Source organism: Ranitomeya variabilis, chromosome 1 (genome assembly GCF_051348905.1).
Source record: "Ranitomeya variabilis isolate aRanVar5 chromosome 1, aRanVar5.hap1, whole genome shotgun sequence".
Lineage (NCBI taxonomy): Eukaryota > Metazoa > Chordata > Amphibia > Anura > Dendrobatidae > Ranitomeya > Ranitomeya variabilis.
The window spans coordinates 919767355-919784334 of record NC_135232.1 but is presented as its reverse complement, the minus strand read 5'-3'; the positions used below and the strand labels follow the sequence as shown (position 1 = coordinate 919784334).

Sequence of the window (16980 nt, the reverse complement as noted above, 5' to 3'; positions counted from 1 at the left end):
TTGTTCAATACATAACTGCAGCTTACATAAGTGGATATTGCAGTTACTGTATCTTTATTAATAAATAATAGAAAAGGACGCTCCTTTCTGCTGCTGGCGAGGCGATAATCCCCCTCTGCTACATCACCCTGCGTTCCCCAGATAACATGTTTATGAGGGTATTTCCTAGGGGTGCAGGGGGTCGTTGTGTGATGTACGTTTTATCTCTGCATGCTTTCTTACGGGGACATTGCAGCATATTGTTCTGCAGTAAGGAGGATAAGAGCTATTTAGCCATCCTACCAGTAGTGAAAATGAGATGCACTGGTAGCCTGGGGTAGTTGTAACCGGTGAACGCCCTGTCACTAGAACCAGATATTACACCGTGGGACATATTGTAGAAATGTAATAGAATTTGAAAAAAACTAATTGTCACCAGTGTGTACATGAATTATCATTTTGCCAGCGGAATTACTATGTAATGTACTGTGACCACAAATCCCGGGCTGCAAAACTGATGCTTTGGATCAGTAAATCACCACTTTCACCACTTTCTTTTTTCCTGTTTGTGTCCAAAAACTGTTGGGTTTCAAATTGGCAGAAGAAGACGGCAGAATTCTTTAATATGTGACTTCATTTGACAACTGAAAATTTAATTTGCTAATTAAACATGTAATAGTCTCCCTAAAGGTTTTTTTCTGGATGAAGATTTTGGCATTATAAAGACTACTCGGGTATTCCAAAGCACTTCTAGAATTTAACATGATTAAAAGTTTCCTACCAATTATTATTTCATATAGATCCTGTGCTGTATGTAGACATGTGATTTTGTGCCTATTGTATTCACTAATGATGGCACGTACTTGGGCAGGCTACAGTAATTTGCCTACATTGCACATGTGTGGCCAGAGATCCAACGGTTTTAGTAGGATATCGAGACAGGCTACGGGAACAGATATGTCATTGGTGTGGCTATCAAGCAAAGGAGAGCTAATGGGAGCACTTCTAAGTTTGGTGCTGAAGTTTTGGCTCACCTCCAAGCCAAAAGTCCCCGAAGAACTGTCAATAACAAGTTGATTATAATTAGATCTTTAATTTGGTTTATCAGGCTATGTGCACACTTCCGGAATTGCCACGGAAATTTCCGCGGCAATTCCGGAAATTCCCTGCCACGGGAAAAACACATGCGGAGTTGCCATGCGGTTTCCCACTAAACACTAGCGTTTTACAAGCGTTATTAGCTTGCAGAATGCTAGCGTTTTCCAAGCAATCTGTAGCATCGCTTGGAAAACTGATTGACAGGTTGGTCACACTTGTCAAATACACTATGTTCCAAATTATTATGCAAATTACATTTTTCTCTGTTTTTCCTAAATGGTTGGTGCAAATGACAGTCAGTCTAATAAGTCATCACCTGTTAGAGTATACATCGAATTTTATTGAAGAAACCTCCCAATGATAACAGTATAATCTCCAAAATGAATAAAAACTCAAAATGCACTGTTCCAAATTATTAGGCACAGTAGAATTTCTAAACATTTGATATGTTTTAAAGAACTGAAAATGCTCATTTGTTGAGTTTGCAGCATTAGGAGGTCACATTCACTGAACAAAAAAGCCATTTAACTCCAAAACATCCTAACAGGCCAAGTTGCATGTTAACATAGGAACCCTTCTTTGATATCACCTTCACAATTCTTGCATCCATTGAACTTGTGAGTGTTTGGAGAGTTTCTGCTTGTATTTCTTTGCATGAAGTCAGAATAGCCTCCCAGAGCTGCTGTTTGGATGTGAACTGCCTCCCACCCTCATAGATCTTTTGCTTGATGATACTCTAAAGGTTCTCTATAGGGTTGAGGACAGGGGAAGATGGTGGCCACACCATGAGTTTCTCCTTTTATGCCCATAGCAGCCAATGACTCAGAGGTATTCTTTGCAGAATAAGATGGTGCATTGTCAGCATGAAGATGATTTTGCTCCTGAAGGCACATTTCTACTTTTTATACCATGGAGGAAAGTTGTCAGTCAGAAACTCTATATACTTTGCAGAGGTCATTTTCACACCTTCAGGAACCTTAAAGGGCCCTACCAGCTGTTTCTCCATGATTCCGGCCCAAAACATGACTCTTCCTCCTTCTTGCTGTTGTTGCAGCCTTGTTGGGACATGGTGGCCATCCACCAACCATCCACTACTCCATCCATTTGGACCATCCAGGGTTGCTCAACACTTATCAGTAAACAAGAATGTTTGGAAATTAGTCTTCATGTATGTGTGGGCCCAATGCAACCATTTCTGCTTGTGAACACTGTTTAAGGGTGGCCGAATAGTAGGTTTATGCACCACAGCAAGCCTTTGAAGAAGCCTACACCTTGAGGTTCGAGGGACTCCAGAGGCACTAGCAGCTTCAAATATCTCTTTGCTGCTTTGTAATGGCTTTTTAGCAGCTGCTCTCTTAATCCGATGAACTTGCCTGGCAGAAATCTTCCTCATTATGCCTTTATCAGCACAAACACATCTGTGCTCAGATACAGCCACAAATCTCTTAACAGTACGATGATCACGCTTAAGTTTTCAGGAAATTTCTAATGTTTTCATCCCTTCACCAAGGCATTGCACTATTTGATGCTTTTCAGCAGCAGAGAGATCCTTTTTCTTTCCCATGTTACTTGAAAACTGTGACCTGCTTAATAATGTGGAACATCATTTTTAAGTAGTTTTTCTTGAATTCGAATCACCTAGAAAACTAATTATCCCATGTGTTTAAGATTGATTTCAGTGATCCATTGAGCCCTGAGACACAATACCATCCACGAGTTTATTTGAAAAACAAAACAATTAAATCTTTATCACACTTAAATCCAATTTGCATAATAATTTGGAACACAGTGTATAGTGTTTGACAAGTGTGACCAACTTTTTACTAGTGATACTGCCTATGCAGCATCAATAGTAAAAAGATCTAATGCTAAAAATAAATAAAAAATCATGATATTCTGACCTTCCGGCGGCCCCCGCACACTTACCACTCCTCGCTATGCTCCCGGCAACTCCCGTTCCCAATAATGCCTAGCGGCAATGACCCCAGATGACGTAGCGATTTCGCGAGACCGCTACGTCATCACAAGTCATTCTTGAAATCCATTATTGGGAACGGAAGTATCGCGAAGAGCGGGAAGACTGCCGGGGACGCCGGAAGGTGAGAATATCATGATTTTTTATTTCATTTCTATTTTTAACAATTATATGGTTCCCAGGGCCTGGAAGAGAGTCTCCTCTCCTCCACGCTGGGTACCAACTGCACATAATCTGCTTACTTCCCGCATGGTGGGCATAGCCACATGCGGAAAGTAAGCAGATCAATGCAGTCCTATGTGTGCTAAATCCCCGCGATTCCGCACAAAGAATGAACATGCTGCATTTTTTTCCAGAATGCGATTCCGCCGCGGAAAAAAACGCAGCATGTGCACAAAAAATGCGGATTTCATTCTAATAAATAGGATGCTTAACCCCTTCATGACCGTGGGATTTTCCGTTTTTCCATTTTCGTTTTTCACTCCTCTCCTTCCCAGAGCCATAACTTTTTTATTTTTCCGTCAATTTGGCTATGTGATGGCTTATTTTTTGCAGGATGAGTTGTACTTTTGAATGACATCATTGGTTTTACCATGTCGTGTACTAGAAAACGGGAAAAAAATTCCAAGTGCGGTGAAATTGCAAAAAAAGTGCAATCCCACGCTTGTTTTTTGCTTGGCTTTTTTGCTAGATTCACTAAATGCTAAAACTGACCTGCCATTATGATTCTCCAGGTCATTACGAGTTCATAGACGCCTAACATGACTAGGTTATTTTTTACCTAAGTGGTGAAAAAAAATTCCAAACTTTGCTAAAAAAAAAAAAAAAATTGCGCCATTTTCCGATACTCGTAGCGTCTCCATTTTTCATGATCTGGGGTCGGTTGAGGGCTTATTTTTTGCGTGCCGAGCTGGCATTTTTAATGATAGCATTTTGGTGCAGATACGTTCTTTTGATCGCCCGTTATTGCATTTTAATGCAATTTTGCTGCGACCAAAAAAACGTAATTCTGGCGTTTCGATTTTTTTCTCGTTACGCCGTTTAGCGATCAGGTTAATGCTTTTTTTTATTGATCGGGCGATTCTGAACGCGGCGATACCAAATATGTGTAGGTTTAATTTTTTTTTTTATTGATTTATTTTGATTGGGGCGAAAGGGGGGTGATTTAAACTTTTATGTTTTTTTTATTTTTTTCACTTTTTTTCACTTTTTTTTTTCACTTTTGCCATGCTTCAATAGCCTCCATGGGAGGCTAGAAGCAGGCACAGCACGATCGGCTCTATGTAGCAGCGATCATAAGATCGCTGCTACACAGCAGAAATGCAGGTGTGCTGTGAGCGCCGACCACAGGGTGGCGCTCACAGCTGCCGAGGATCAGTAACCATAGAGGTCTCAAGGACCTCTATGGTTACCATTCAGAAGCATCGCCGACCTCCGATCATGTGACGGGGGTCGGCGATGACGTCATATCCGGCCGCCCGGCCGGATGCGGTAGTTAAATGCCGCTGTCTGCATTTAACAGCGGCATTTAACTAGTTAATAGGCGCGGGCAGATGGCGATTCTGCCCGCGCCTATTGCGGGCACATGTCAGCTGTTCAAAACAGCTGACATGTCCCGGCTTTGATGCGGGCTCACCGCGGAGCCCTGCATCAAAGCAGGGGACCTGACGTCGGACGTACTATCCCGTCCGATGTCAGGAAGGGGTTAATGTATGCATTTTTTTCACGGTTTTATCGCGTATTTATAGCGAAAAAACACGAAAATTCCTGAACGTGTGAACATAGCCTCAGGCGCTCTGAAATGTTATATATTTTTTTTTTTTGGATTTTGAATAATCCCGTTTAAGAAAATGTGTAATAAAAGATGTCAATACCAACTCCTTTCCCTGAAAAACAAACATTGTAGGTTATATATAAAACTGTCAAGGGGGGTTATTGACTTAATCGCTTATCGTGTGACGTACTGAAGATCCTCAAACTTGAGGAAGGGACATGGTGGTTACTTATAGCGTGGCTCATTTCTATTGAGACAGGTATGGTAGTTCTCTAGTGTGAGTACCCTGTTATCAAAGGCTTCTTAGTTCACTTTTCTAAATCCCTCAATGAGTATTACATAAATTTGTATATTCATCATGTAGGGTTTCATTGTGGCCTTCTTGATAGTTTTCATACTTGAGACATTCATTTTTATAGTAATCTGCAAATAAGTTGGATATTCCATAAACTATGAAAGGAAGAACCTACAGTAAATCCTCATCAAGCTGTAGCCTTCTACTATGGTTTCCGTCGGTGATCCATGAACTTTGGCTCTCCAACTGTTTTTAGATCGCACGTTTCTGCTTGTAGGGACAGTCTGCAGCCTCCTGGCTAGTTTATTTTAAAATTGGATATTTCCTTTAAAGTAGACACTAGCGTGTTACTGCGCTAGATGCCTCTAATAAATCTTTATTTGGGAAGGGTGGGTTTAAATAGTTGTTCATTAGCGTGTTTTGTGTTTCTTACTTGTTGTCAATGAAGATCACTTTAGTTTTTATATTCACGTTAGAGGCTATTTTTCTTTTGATCTTTTGTTAAAAAAAAAACCCTCATTAAAGCTCCTGTTAGTCATTGTTGCTACTTAATAAAACTTAAAGGTCCAAGGGAGGTGAATACTTTTAATAGGCAACTTATGTATAAAATGAATGAATCTTAATATGTTGCCTCATAGAATTCTAATATTTATAATTTGTTCTGCAGGGAAAGGCAAATCATTAAAAGCATAAAAAGCCTTATCAAAAACCACTTGATGAAAAAAATATATAATTGAAAATTATCTGAAAATACTGGGCCGCTTATCTGAAACGTTATAAAAGCTTGTATTTCAGGCAGTATCTGTAGTCTCCAGTACTTACTGAATGCAAAATAATATGCTTCGAAATGAAGCTATATGCACACTTTATTTTCTTTTGCTTGTTTTATTGGGTATGTGAGGGCAAGAATAGTGTAAAGTGATTGTTTTGCCATCAAAGCTACTGGATCGCCAACAGAATATGTACAGATTTTATTATAAGTCAGTAGAGCATGGTAAGATTTGTTGGGATCCATTTGAAAATGAATCACTTACCTCTATCATCTAGTAGAAAAGCAAAATAAAGTCAGCTCACCTACATTATATCAGGGATCCATCTAGCACGGGCTTCCTGTGCAGGTCATGACTGAAATAACGGGGATGGCCATCACCGACATATCGATGACCTATCTTTAGGTTCGATCATAAATATGGAATCAGTGGTGCTCCGACATCTCGTACTCCCTCTTATCAGCGGAAATTCTCTTTGGCAGCATGGATGCACAAGGTGGAGCTCCACATTCTCATACTTGCTTAGTGGCAACACTAAGAACTGCACTTTCTTTTACTTGAGTGGGTGATGAAACACAATATTTGGCAGCGGACACTAAGTAATGTATGGGACTGCATAGAACTCCCACTGATCTCACATTGTTGTCCAAACCTAGGGATAGGTAAACATTCATCAGTCCTTAACATCCCCTTTAAAAATAGAAGCCATATTGACACTGTGAACAGATCATTGGGCTGTCTCACACAAGAGCTTTATGACTTGTGGTCAAGTCCAGGTTTGCACCTATAATATGCTTGTGGTCTGCTTTAAGTCTGACTTTGAAGCGTGTTTCTTTAACAGAAGTCTTTTCCCAGTCTGCTGCAATTAGGGATCTGTCACAACGTGAATACAAAAGTGCTGATTATTTATTCTGCTGTTAGTTTATTTTCGTTTATTCAGTTGTTATAATTAACATAACATTAGTATAGAGTTATTGTCATTGTCGTTAAACACGTATATTCCTTTTAATGCGGAAAATCTACAAGTAAAGAGGAATTTTATTTAAAAAAAAATAAACATAGGAAGTTCGGAGGGGGCATTTATTGTCTACAATCATTCTGGAATGTTGTCGAAATGGGAACAACTTTTCCTTAGTAAGACAAAGGCATTCAAATCTCTAATTTTTTTTAGCTTGACCCCCAGTAAGAATAGACACCAATTGACTATGTTCACACATCCTTTGCATTGCTTTAGATAGTATTGTGCGTACTGTCTTCCTAAGATTGAGACTGATTATTTATTTTTTTAATTGCAGGTTTTCGGAAGATAAGTCTGGATGATCTCCGAAAAGCCTACATAGTTAAAGATGTACAGCAATATATACTGCATCGTTTAGACCAAGAAGAAGCTTTAAGGCAACATTTAACTAAGGAAACTGCCGAAATGTTAAATCAACTACACATAAAAAGCAGCGGGTGCTTTCTTTACCTGGAACGTGTATTAGATGGAGTTGTAGAGAATTTTATTATGCTTCGTGAAATTCGTGACATCCCTGGAACTTTAAATGGCTTATACCTCTGGCTCTGTCAGCGCCTATTTGTAAGAAAACAGTTTGCAAAGGTCCAACCGATCTTAAATGTGATTCTGGCTGCTTGTAGGCCTTTAACAACCACTGAACTTTTCCACGCAGTATGGACCAAAAACATGTCATTGACCAATGAAGATTTTCAACGTAAATTAGATGTATTATCTAAAGTCCTTGTAGATGGGCTGGGAAACACTAAAATTCTCTTCCATTACAGTTTTGCTGAATGGTTGCTTGATGTAAAGCACTGCACTCAAAAATACTTATGTAATGCAGCTGAGGGACACCGAATGCTTGCAATGAGTTACACATGCCGAGCAAAAGAACTAACACCAGTAGAAGTTCAAGAGTTCGGATTACATCTCATACATTCAAACTTGCAGTTAACAAACTCTGAATTGGCATTATGGATGATCTGGAATGGGACTTGTGTTAAAGACTCTTTGTGTACTGTAATACCAAAGGAACAAGAGGTGCTACAATTGTTGGTCAAGGCAGGTGCCCATGTTGATAGTGAAGACGACAGAACTTGTTGCATTGTACGACAGGCCTTGGAAAGAGAAGATTCCATCCGAACTCTACTAGATAACGGAGCTTCTGTTAACCAGTGTGATTCCAATGGAAGAACCTTGTTGGCCAATGCAGCGTATAGCGGTAATCTTGATGTTGTCAATTTACTTGTTTCAAGAGGATCTGATCTTGAACTAGAAGATGCCAATGGACAAACAGCTCTTACTCTAGCTGCTCGTCAAGGTCATGTAAAGGTTGTAAATTGTTTAATTGGATGTGGTGCAAATATAAACCATTGTGATCATGACGGATGGACGGCTCTAAGATCTGCTGCTTGGGGCGGGCACACTGAAGTTGTTTCTGCGCTGTTATACGCTGGAGCAAAAGTGGATTGTGCAGATGCAGATAGTCGAACAGCTTTAAGGGCAGCATCTTGGGGGGGACATGAAGATATTGTACTGAATTTGCTACAGCATGGAGCAGAGGTTAATAAAGCTGACAATGAAGGAAGAACTGCTTTGATTGCCGCAGCCTACATGGGTCATAGAGAAATTGTGGAGCATCTTTTAAATCATGGTGCAGAAGTTGACCATGAAGATGTGGATGGACGAACTGCTTTATCAGTAGCTGCACTATGTGTTCCTGCAAGCAAGGGTCATGCATCCGTAGTGAGTCTCTTAATTGAACGGGGAGCAGAAGTGGATCATTGTGATAAAGACCTAATGACTCCATTACTTGTGGCTGCTTATGAGGGACATGTAGATGTTGTTGACTTACTCTTAGAAGGTGGTGCGGATGTTGATCATACTGACAAAAATAGCCGTACCCCTCTTCTTGCAGCAGCCTCTATGGGGCATGCTTCTGTAGTAAACACTTTACTTTTTTGGGGTGCTGCCATCGATAGCATTGATAGTGAAGGAAGAACTGTTCTTAGCATATCTTCTGCTCAAGGAAATGTTGAAGTTGTGAGGACACTCTTGGATAGAGGCCTAGATGAAAACCATAGGGACGGCGGTGGATGGACTCCGCTACACATGGCTGCATTTGAAGGTCACAGGTTGATATGTGAAGCATTGATCGAACAAGGTGCTCGAACAAATGAAATTGACAACGATGGTCGAGTTCCCTTAGTACTGGCTGCGCAGGAAGGCCATTATGACTGTGTGCAAATTCTTTTAGAAAATAAATCTCCTGTTGATCAAAAGGGATATGATGGTCAAAATGCTTTGCGTGTTGCATCACTTGAAGGACATCGAGACATAGCTGAGTTACTTCTAAGTCATGGTGCAGACATAAATGCCAAAGATGCTGATGGAAGACCAACACTTTATATATTATCACTGGAAAATCAGTTAACGATGGCTGAATATTTTTTAGAGAATAGTGCAAATGTAGAAGCTAGTGATGCTGAAGGAAGGACCGCTTTGCATGTTTCCTGCTGGCAGGGACATTTAGAGATGGTCCAGTCCCTTATCACGTACAGAGCTGATGTCAATGCTTCAGACAATGAAAAACGCTCTGCCTTACAGTCTGCTGCTTGGCAAGGTCATGTGAAAGTTGTTCAGCTCTTAATTGAGCATGGTGCCCTTGTTGACCATGCATGTAACCAAGGAGCCACTGCACTTTGCATTGCAGCCCAGGAAGGGCATACTGATGCTGTTCAAGTTTTATTAGAACATGGTGCTGACCCCAACCACGCAGATCAGTTTGGAAGAACTGCCATGCGCGTTGCAGCTAAAAATGGACATTCACTAATAATTAAATTGCTTGAAAAATATGGAGCCTCAACTCTGAATGGATGCAACCCTTCTCCTGTTCACACAATGGAGCAAAAAGCCTTAAACCCTTTATCTACAAAAGTACAGTCTTTAACAATAAAATCCAATAGCTCATCCAGCACCGGAGGAGGGGATTTACATCCTAACATGCGTGGCTTATGCAATGGTCCATCTCATGCTTTTAGTTCTCCTTCAGAATCTCCGGATTCTACTGTGGACAGACACAAGTCATCACTATCCAATAATTCCCTAAAAAGTTCTAAAAACTCTTCTCTTCGAACAACCTCTTCTACAGCGACTGCTCAAACTGTGCCTATTGATAGTTTCCATTGCCTTTCTTTTACAGAGCAGATTCAACAACATTCACTTCCACGAAGTAGAAGTAGACAGTCAATAGTATCTCCTTCTTCAACAACCCACTCTGTTGGGCAGAATAATTCTCCCACAAGTGAATTTGAATGGAGCCAAGTCAAGCCTAGTTTAAAATCAACAAAAACAAGTAAAGGAGGCAAGGCAGAAACCTCAAATAAATCTAATTCTGTGTCAAAGAAGTGCAAGCAAAGCAGCTGCTCTCAGTCTAAGGTATTAGAATATGAAATGACTCAGTTTGACAAACGAGTGCACGGTCCAAGTTTGGTAACTGGTATCAATGTACCTCTAAAACAGATCCCTGAAGACACATCAAAACTTCAGATTACCTCAGTGCAACAGGAGGTCGGTCGTTCTCAACAGCAGTTCCTCATTCAACAACAGAGTGCAGAACAGAAGAAAAGAAACGGAATCATGACCAATCCCAATTATCACCTCCAAGGAAACCAGGTTTTCCTTGGTAGAGTTTCTGTGCCACGTTCAGTACAAGGTCGAGGACATCTGGAAGTTTTGGATGGCTACCCTTCAACAGAAACCGAGTTAGGCCTTAAACAGTCGCTGAAGCTTCAGATTGATGGAACAGACCCTAGCTTTAATTATAAAAAGGAAACGCCACTATAAATGGTAAGTTCTTAGTGCAAAATTATGTTTTTGTGCCCATTGTTTGCGAAAATGCAAGCTTCACGAGTCCTGATATATAAAAACCAGTGCAAACAAAAATTAGAAGTGTAGCCCATAGCAGATGTCACCAGATTTTACCTAATGGTATATTGAGGGCTAATGTGCAACATAGAGCAATCAAACAAAGGCACTTGTGAATACTCTGCCTCATCAATATCGCCCCCTCATTCAGTGCAGTTTATTCTTCGAATGGGAACCCCATAGCTGGTACATGTGGCCCAATCCACAGGCCGTATCAGACACTGGCTGCATGATTTCAGCCATGTATGTGTAACTCTGAAAAATGCAATGTTTTAATGGAAAAACCTAGTACATATCTCCCTGGGACCACATGAGAGACTAGTCTGTTAGGTGGGTCCCTGGCGCCTTCTCTCCCACTGCCTTTGAGGGTCTCTCCTTATATGCACACATAGGCAGCAGGCAGGGAGAAGCTGCCGGAGACCCACCTCTCTGACGAGGCTCCCATTTGTTAAGGAACCTGGCGGCCATTAAACTTTGTTTTTCTTTGAAACACCACAGCGTTTCAGAATGAAATTGTGCAGCCAGTGCCATATACATGGTTGTGTCAGTATTTTCTGACACTTGTAACGTTTTACTTTTCTGGTTGGAGCTATGTGAGGGCTTGTTTCTTGGGAGACGACCTGGTGTGTTTATTCATACCGCTAAAGGATAAGTACAAAGTTTTGATTGCTTAATGCGTTTTTTTTTTTATAGCGCAGTTCTGATAATAAAAATAGGACTTCCAGCCTTTCAATTTTTTTTTCTCTAACTTCTTTTGCCAATCGGGAGAATTAATTTTAGATTGTTAGATCACACTTCAATGTACGCAATGATAATACAGCATTACTTTAGTAGATCGTATGAAGGCCACTAGAGGTGCCCAGCAGTCGCTAAGAATAACGTAAACCCCCCCCCCCCCCCCCCCCCCGAGAATGACAGCACCATTTTACGGGTTGATAGCTGAGGGCGGAGGTCAGTTCCACCCACGTCTCTTATAGGCAGATGATAGCTGGAAAACAACCATTATTTGCTGCGAATTGTGTGAGATTGGCTCGTGAACGCGCCGTGGGCCAGCATGCATGTACATTGCTAGTCATGAAGAGGTTCTCCAATAAATGTAACAAAATACAGATTTAAATATAAAACATTTTTCTAAATACCTTTATTAAAGCATAACTTTATGCTAATCTACTGCACTCTGTCAGCATTTTAAACATGGCAACTACCAGGACATGCAGAAGGACGGACTATGTGAAGCAGGAGACAGACTCAATAAAAGGGTCAGGCTAACTGACATGGATGGTCATTCTCCGAGCTAAATAAGAGTTATCTTCTCCTTTAGTCTGGCTCCACTCCATGTCCTGTGAGGCTGACTGAACAGAGGAATGTGTATTCACCTGCCTGACAGGACTCTGCTCTGAGGTGACCTAGGTCTCCTGCTTTACACACTAACCGTCCCACTGCTACTACTAAGACTAGGTGTGATTGATGGTAGCTGACAGTCCAGTAGATAGTGAATACCTTTTTGCTATAATCACTTATAGAGCGCCATTAATTCCACAGCGCTTTCAAGACCTTGTTGGCACTGTCCCCATTGGGGCTCACAATTTTAACGTTCGATAATTTCACCAGTTATACTTACAGGAATATTACAATTTCAGTCACCTTTGTCATAATCCACAGGGGATTCCATAAATGTCTGATAGATGCATTTCCTACCTCTTTGACCTACCTCTATTTTGAGAACTGGTCTGTAAATGGTGACGTGGCCGCATATGTGCAGCTCAGTTCTTTTACTTTCCCCAAAATTAACTGCACGCTAGACGTAAAATGCACTGATTCCAGTCCCGTCAAAGACGACATCTGCAAGGAGTTTGTATGTTCTACCCGTGTGTGTGTGGGTTTCCTCCCACACTGATATACTGATAGGGAATTTAGCTTGTGAGCCCCAAAGGGGACAGTGATAATGATGTCTCTGGGATTAATGGTGCTATAGAAGTGAGTAAAACTAATGTACCGGTATGTATACCAGATATATAATGATCGGAAATATTGCTAGAAAACGTCCTTCTGGTTAATTTTATATTTTCCCCAAAAATTAAGGGATTAGACATCATAACATTTAGTTCTGCTCAAGAACTAAACTTACGTCTCGCTGCCCACCTCCGGTGAGCCTTATTATTTTTAGTGCCCATCAAGCCATTAAAAAAAATGAAATGTTTCTGGTTTGCAGTGTAAACTTAAATATTGTAATAAACTGACCTCAATATTTTATTTTGAGTAATTCTTTCCTTATCAATTACCTGTCAATCCCAGGCTAAATCATTTGTAATATCTGGTTGCCAGACTCCAGGGATCATGCGGCTGCAGTGGTCAAATGTCATGTTGATGTGTCTTAATTAGAGCCAGAAAAACAAAGACGTGCAGAGGAGCAGGGTAGCAATCAGGGTTGTGGAGTCGGTAAGCCAAACCTCTGACTCCTCAATTTCCATGACTCCGACTCCACAGCCCTGGTAGCAATGGCGCAGCAGTGATGGGTAAAGTTACACCAATCAGTGTTTGTTTAATGGTGTGTTCAAAGGGGCCAATACAAACTGTTAATAAGACCAATCTGGCCCTATACCTATTGCGTATTGTCAGCAACACATCCCCTACTTACACAGTATGATGTGCCGACTACAAGAATGATACTCATGCTGGCATAAATTATCTAATTGGTGGCATTTTTACATGGGCCGATTAATCAGTCTGTGTACATGATCCTGAAAGGGGTAGTCCAGGCAAAAGCAAAGTTTCCCAGTGACTTACAGTTTGTAAAAAAATTAGCAAACTGTGATACTCGCATGCAACACCTACCGCTATCCAATGCAGTGAGCTCCGTGGTCTGTGCTGGCGCAGGATGAGAAGACCTTACTGTTCACCACGTCCTGTGATTGTCTGCAGTGGTCAATTGATTTGAGCAGCGCATCATCACATGTTTTTGTGATGACACACTGATCAAGTCACCTGACCACTGCAGCCAACTGACGGTAGATGTAAGGACGCCGTCTAATTTTGGACACACATTGGCCTGCAATGCATGGACTTGTCAGTGGCTCTCCCAACAGCTTCATATATTTCTCTGCAGTCCCATCTTGGTCCAATTTATACAGTGGTCTAACTTCGCCCTAATTACGAGCTATTTGTAAGATAGTGTGGACTTGGTTAGCCCCTTGCAGATTTCATGCGTCATGTTAAAATGCCACTTGCTAATGGCCAAAAGTTTACTGTGCAGGACTATTATGAGGAGTGGGCTTTTCACCCTTCCATTATTGCCAGTCAGCAACCAGTTACTTTGTAAGGTCTAGATTGGCTTTCTAATTATATGTTTTTATTTTGTAGGTTAAAAAAAGCACAAGCCCATAGTGTACTAGAGAAAAGAAGACAACGGCAAAGCCATCGCTCTTGGCTCCCATAACATCTGAAGTGTAATCGACTGAAAAATTGCTTTATTGTGCCTACCTGTAGGCAACGCAATTGTACAAATGTTAGATGTTCTGTGCACAGAAATGCACTTTGTAACTGCACCTAAAACCCTTTTTTCCCATTTAAAAGAATTTCCGCTTTTCAGATGGACGTGAAAGATCATAAATATGCATGTCCTGCCATGAACTGTATGACTCCCCTCCCCCACCCCCCACTCGTCTTGTTTCACCCGTTCAGCTGAAAGATGTCCAGTCCTGACAGCGTCTGAAAATATAACCTGTGCAAAGCAGGCAAGACTTGTAAATGAAAAAAAAGCCTATTTTTCTGCAGTATTTACCTCCAATATGTAATTAGCAACCTGTGTCTTGCCTAGACATGCCCTGCACAGTCAGTCAAGCGATGCCCATCCCCCACCCCAACCCTTTGCTGTGGAGTTGAACGTATTAAGCTCAACTTTCCTTCAATCCGTATTTATCCACCACTGACAATTTCAGTGTTATGTATTTTTCTGGTGTTAATGTTCTTGATGCTTATTTAAAGAAACTTTGTAACCAGTTATGTTGTCTTTGTCCAGTTAGAGGAAGGACTCCATATTTGCCTGTTGATATCACCACGGACAGATACAAATGTATGAGCTGAATCCACTATAGGATTCTACATAGTAATATTGAAGCATATTTATTTTCCATGCCGCGCTCAAAGGTAATAATATAATAGTGACGCCTCTGCTGAGGAATTGCAACGTGTTATCAAAGTTTGGAATTTCCTTGTCCCTGTGGGACATATACTTAATAATAAAAACAAGTTCTTAAATAGTAGCCTTAAGAATGCTAATGGCTAATTAAGTCATAAAAAGGAAGTACAGCCGGCTTTCCTGTACTGCTCAGTCACCGGTCTGCTAAGTCATTTTACGTTCACAAAAAGTTGCCAATTTTTGCTGACCTTTCATTTTATCCAAATATTTAATTTCTTTTTGTCTGCCCATGTAATAAGTAAACATTTTTCTTATTTTTTTCTTTTTTCCCCCCAGTTTGTGTTTTTCTCCCCAGTAGGACTTAATTTGTAATACAAAACAGGGTAAGGGTGCTTTCACATTGCATTTTGGGACACGCTTGGTGCCCCTATCGGGGCATATGTCCAAACCCAAAGCAAAGGCCATAGACATTAATGGTGCCAGCCGGGCAAACATGCACTGTGCCGTGCGTCATTTTCGGGAGTGTACCCACAGGTAGAGGCCATTCAGACATAGTAGACTACGTCTTAGGCTGGGATCACACTTGCGAGAAACTCGCATGAGTCTCACATCTCAATACGTGGCTCTGCCGCCGGCACTCGGAACTGTAGTGTGCGGCTGCAGGTATTTCTATACAGCTGAGTGCCGGCGGCAGTGCCGGGTATTGAGATGGGAAACTCGGCGAGTTTCTCGCAAGTGTGATCCCGGCCTTAGTGTGCACCTTCTGCAGGCGAACACTCCCGAAAATGATGCACGGCTCCCCGCACGTTCACTCTACCGGCTGCATTACAGGCTACGGCTCCGTCTGCACATACATCTGAATCTTGTATTGTGGGGGGTTCCGCCGTGTGTCCCTAAAAACAATCTGAAAGCACCCTTACCAACATGGAATAGTCGCAGCGTGAAGCAACAGTGCTGCATTGGGCTGTAGTCAAAAGTCCATTCTTGTAAATCATCACACAACATGGCTGACCCCAATCTACTGTTTTACAACACCTGTCTTTTTTTTTTTTATTACATTTTTCTTTTTTTCACCCTTTTTAAGACTTTTTATTTTAAATTGGTAAAACCACTAGACATTTTATTTAAATTCCCGAAAGTTGTATCAGCGGAAATAAACCAATCAAATACCTGAAACCTTTCCATGTAATCCATTGTTTCCTATCAGCCAATGTGCTTTATTATCAGTGGTTTTGCTTTCTAAACTCAGCAGTATTTCATTTGTCTGTATGTTACTTTACAAATCATTTACTCTGCTATGCAAATGTATTTTGCTCCATTCTTATGGGAAAAAAAACATTCATTTTACAATTTTCTGTTTTTGAATGTAAATATCCTATGTAAATTGAATTAAACATTGTAAATTTCTTTTTATTTTATTCCTTGTATGATATTCTACAAAAGATTCCTATGTATATGAAAGTGCATAATAAATATATTTGCTTTTCATCAAATATTATAATTTTCTTCCATGTGTGAGTATTCGTCTCTGATCATGCAAAATAGTTTTTCAATTGGAATCGCCAATACAACCTCACTCTGCTCTGCTAATATTCCTTACGAATGTCCAAATGGGACGTGTCCAGTAGAGATGAGCCACCTCCCTAGTGTTCGGGTTCGGTTCGTCAAACAGGGAATTGTTCAACGAACACCGTCGAACCCCATTGAAACCAATGGCAGGCAAACACAAACACATACAAACACATGGAAAACACATAGAAAACACCTTAAAAGGTGTCCAAAAGCTGACAAACTGCTCAGAAGACACAACAAACACATGGAAAAGTCACAACTACATATAGTCATGCAAAAAGAAAAGAGGTGGAGGAGAAAAAGGAGGAGGAGACACAGATATAGGCATGTCATGCCCTTCTAAAATCAAGAAAGGCTGGAGTAAAAATCCAAACTCACTCTACCAACACCCAGACGTCTTGACAAAAAAAATAAAAAAATAAATATCTTTAGGTAGAATGGCGGGGCGGGTCCAT

The 16980-nt window shown here is 40.9% G+C and overlaps 1 protein-coding gene across 2 annotated transcripts in view; it reads left to right on the top strand.

The window, feature by feature from the left end:
* The window catches only part of ANKRD50 (ankyrin repeat domain containing 50), a 78868-nt gene extending 62403 nt beyond the window's left edge, over positions 1–16465 (top strand). The window contains exons 4-5 of one of the 2 annotated variants that reach the window (XM_077279098.1): positions 7187–10737; positions 14176–16465. In XM_077279098.1, coding sequence (XP_077135213.1) covers positions 7187–10734 — 3548 coding nt within the window. In that variant the 3' untranslated portion in view covers positions 10735–10737; positions 14176–16465. The remainder of the gene's footprint in view (positions 1–7186; positions 10738–14175) is intronic. The other variant, XM_077279099.1, reaches the window with a different exon arrangement.
* The last annotated feature ends 515 nt before the right edge of the window (positions 16466–16980 follow it).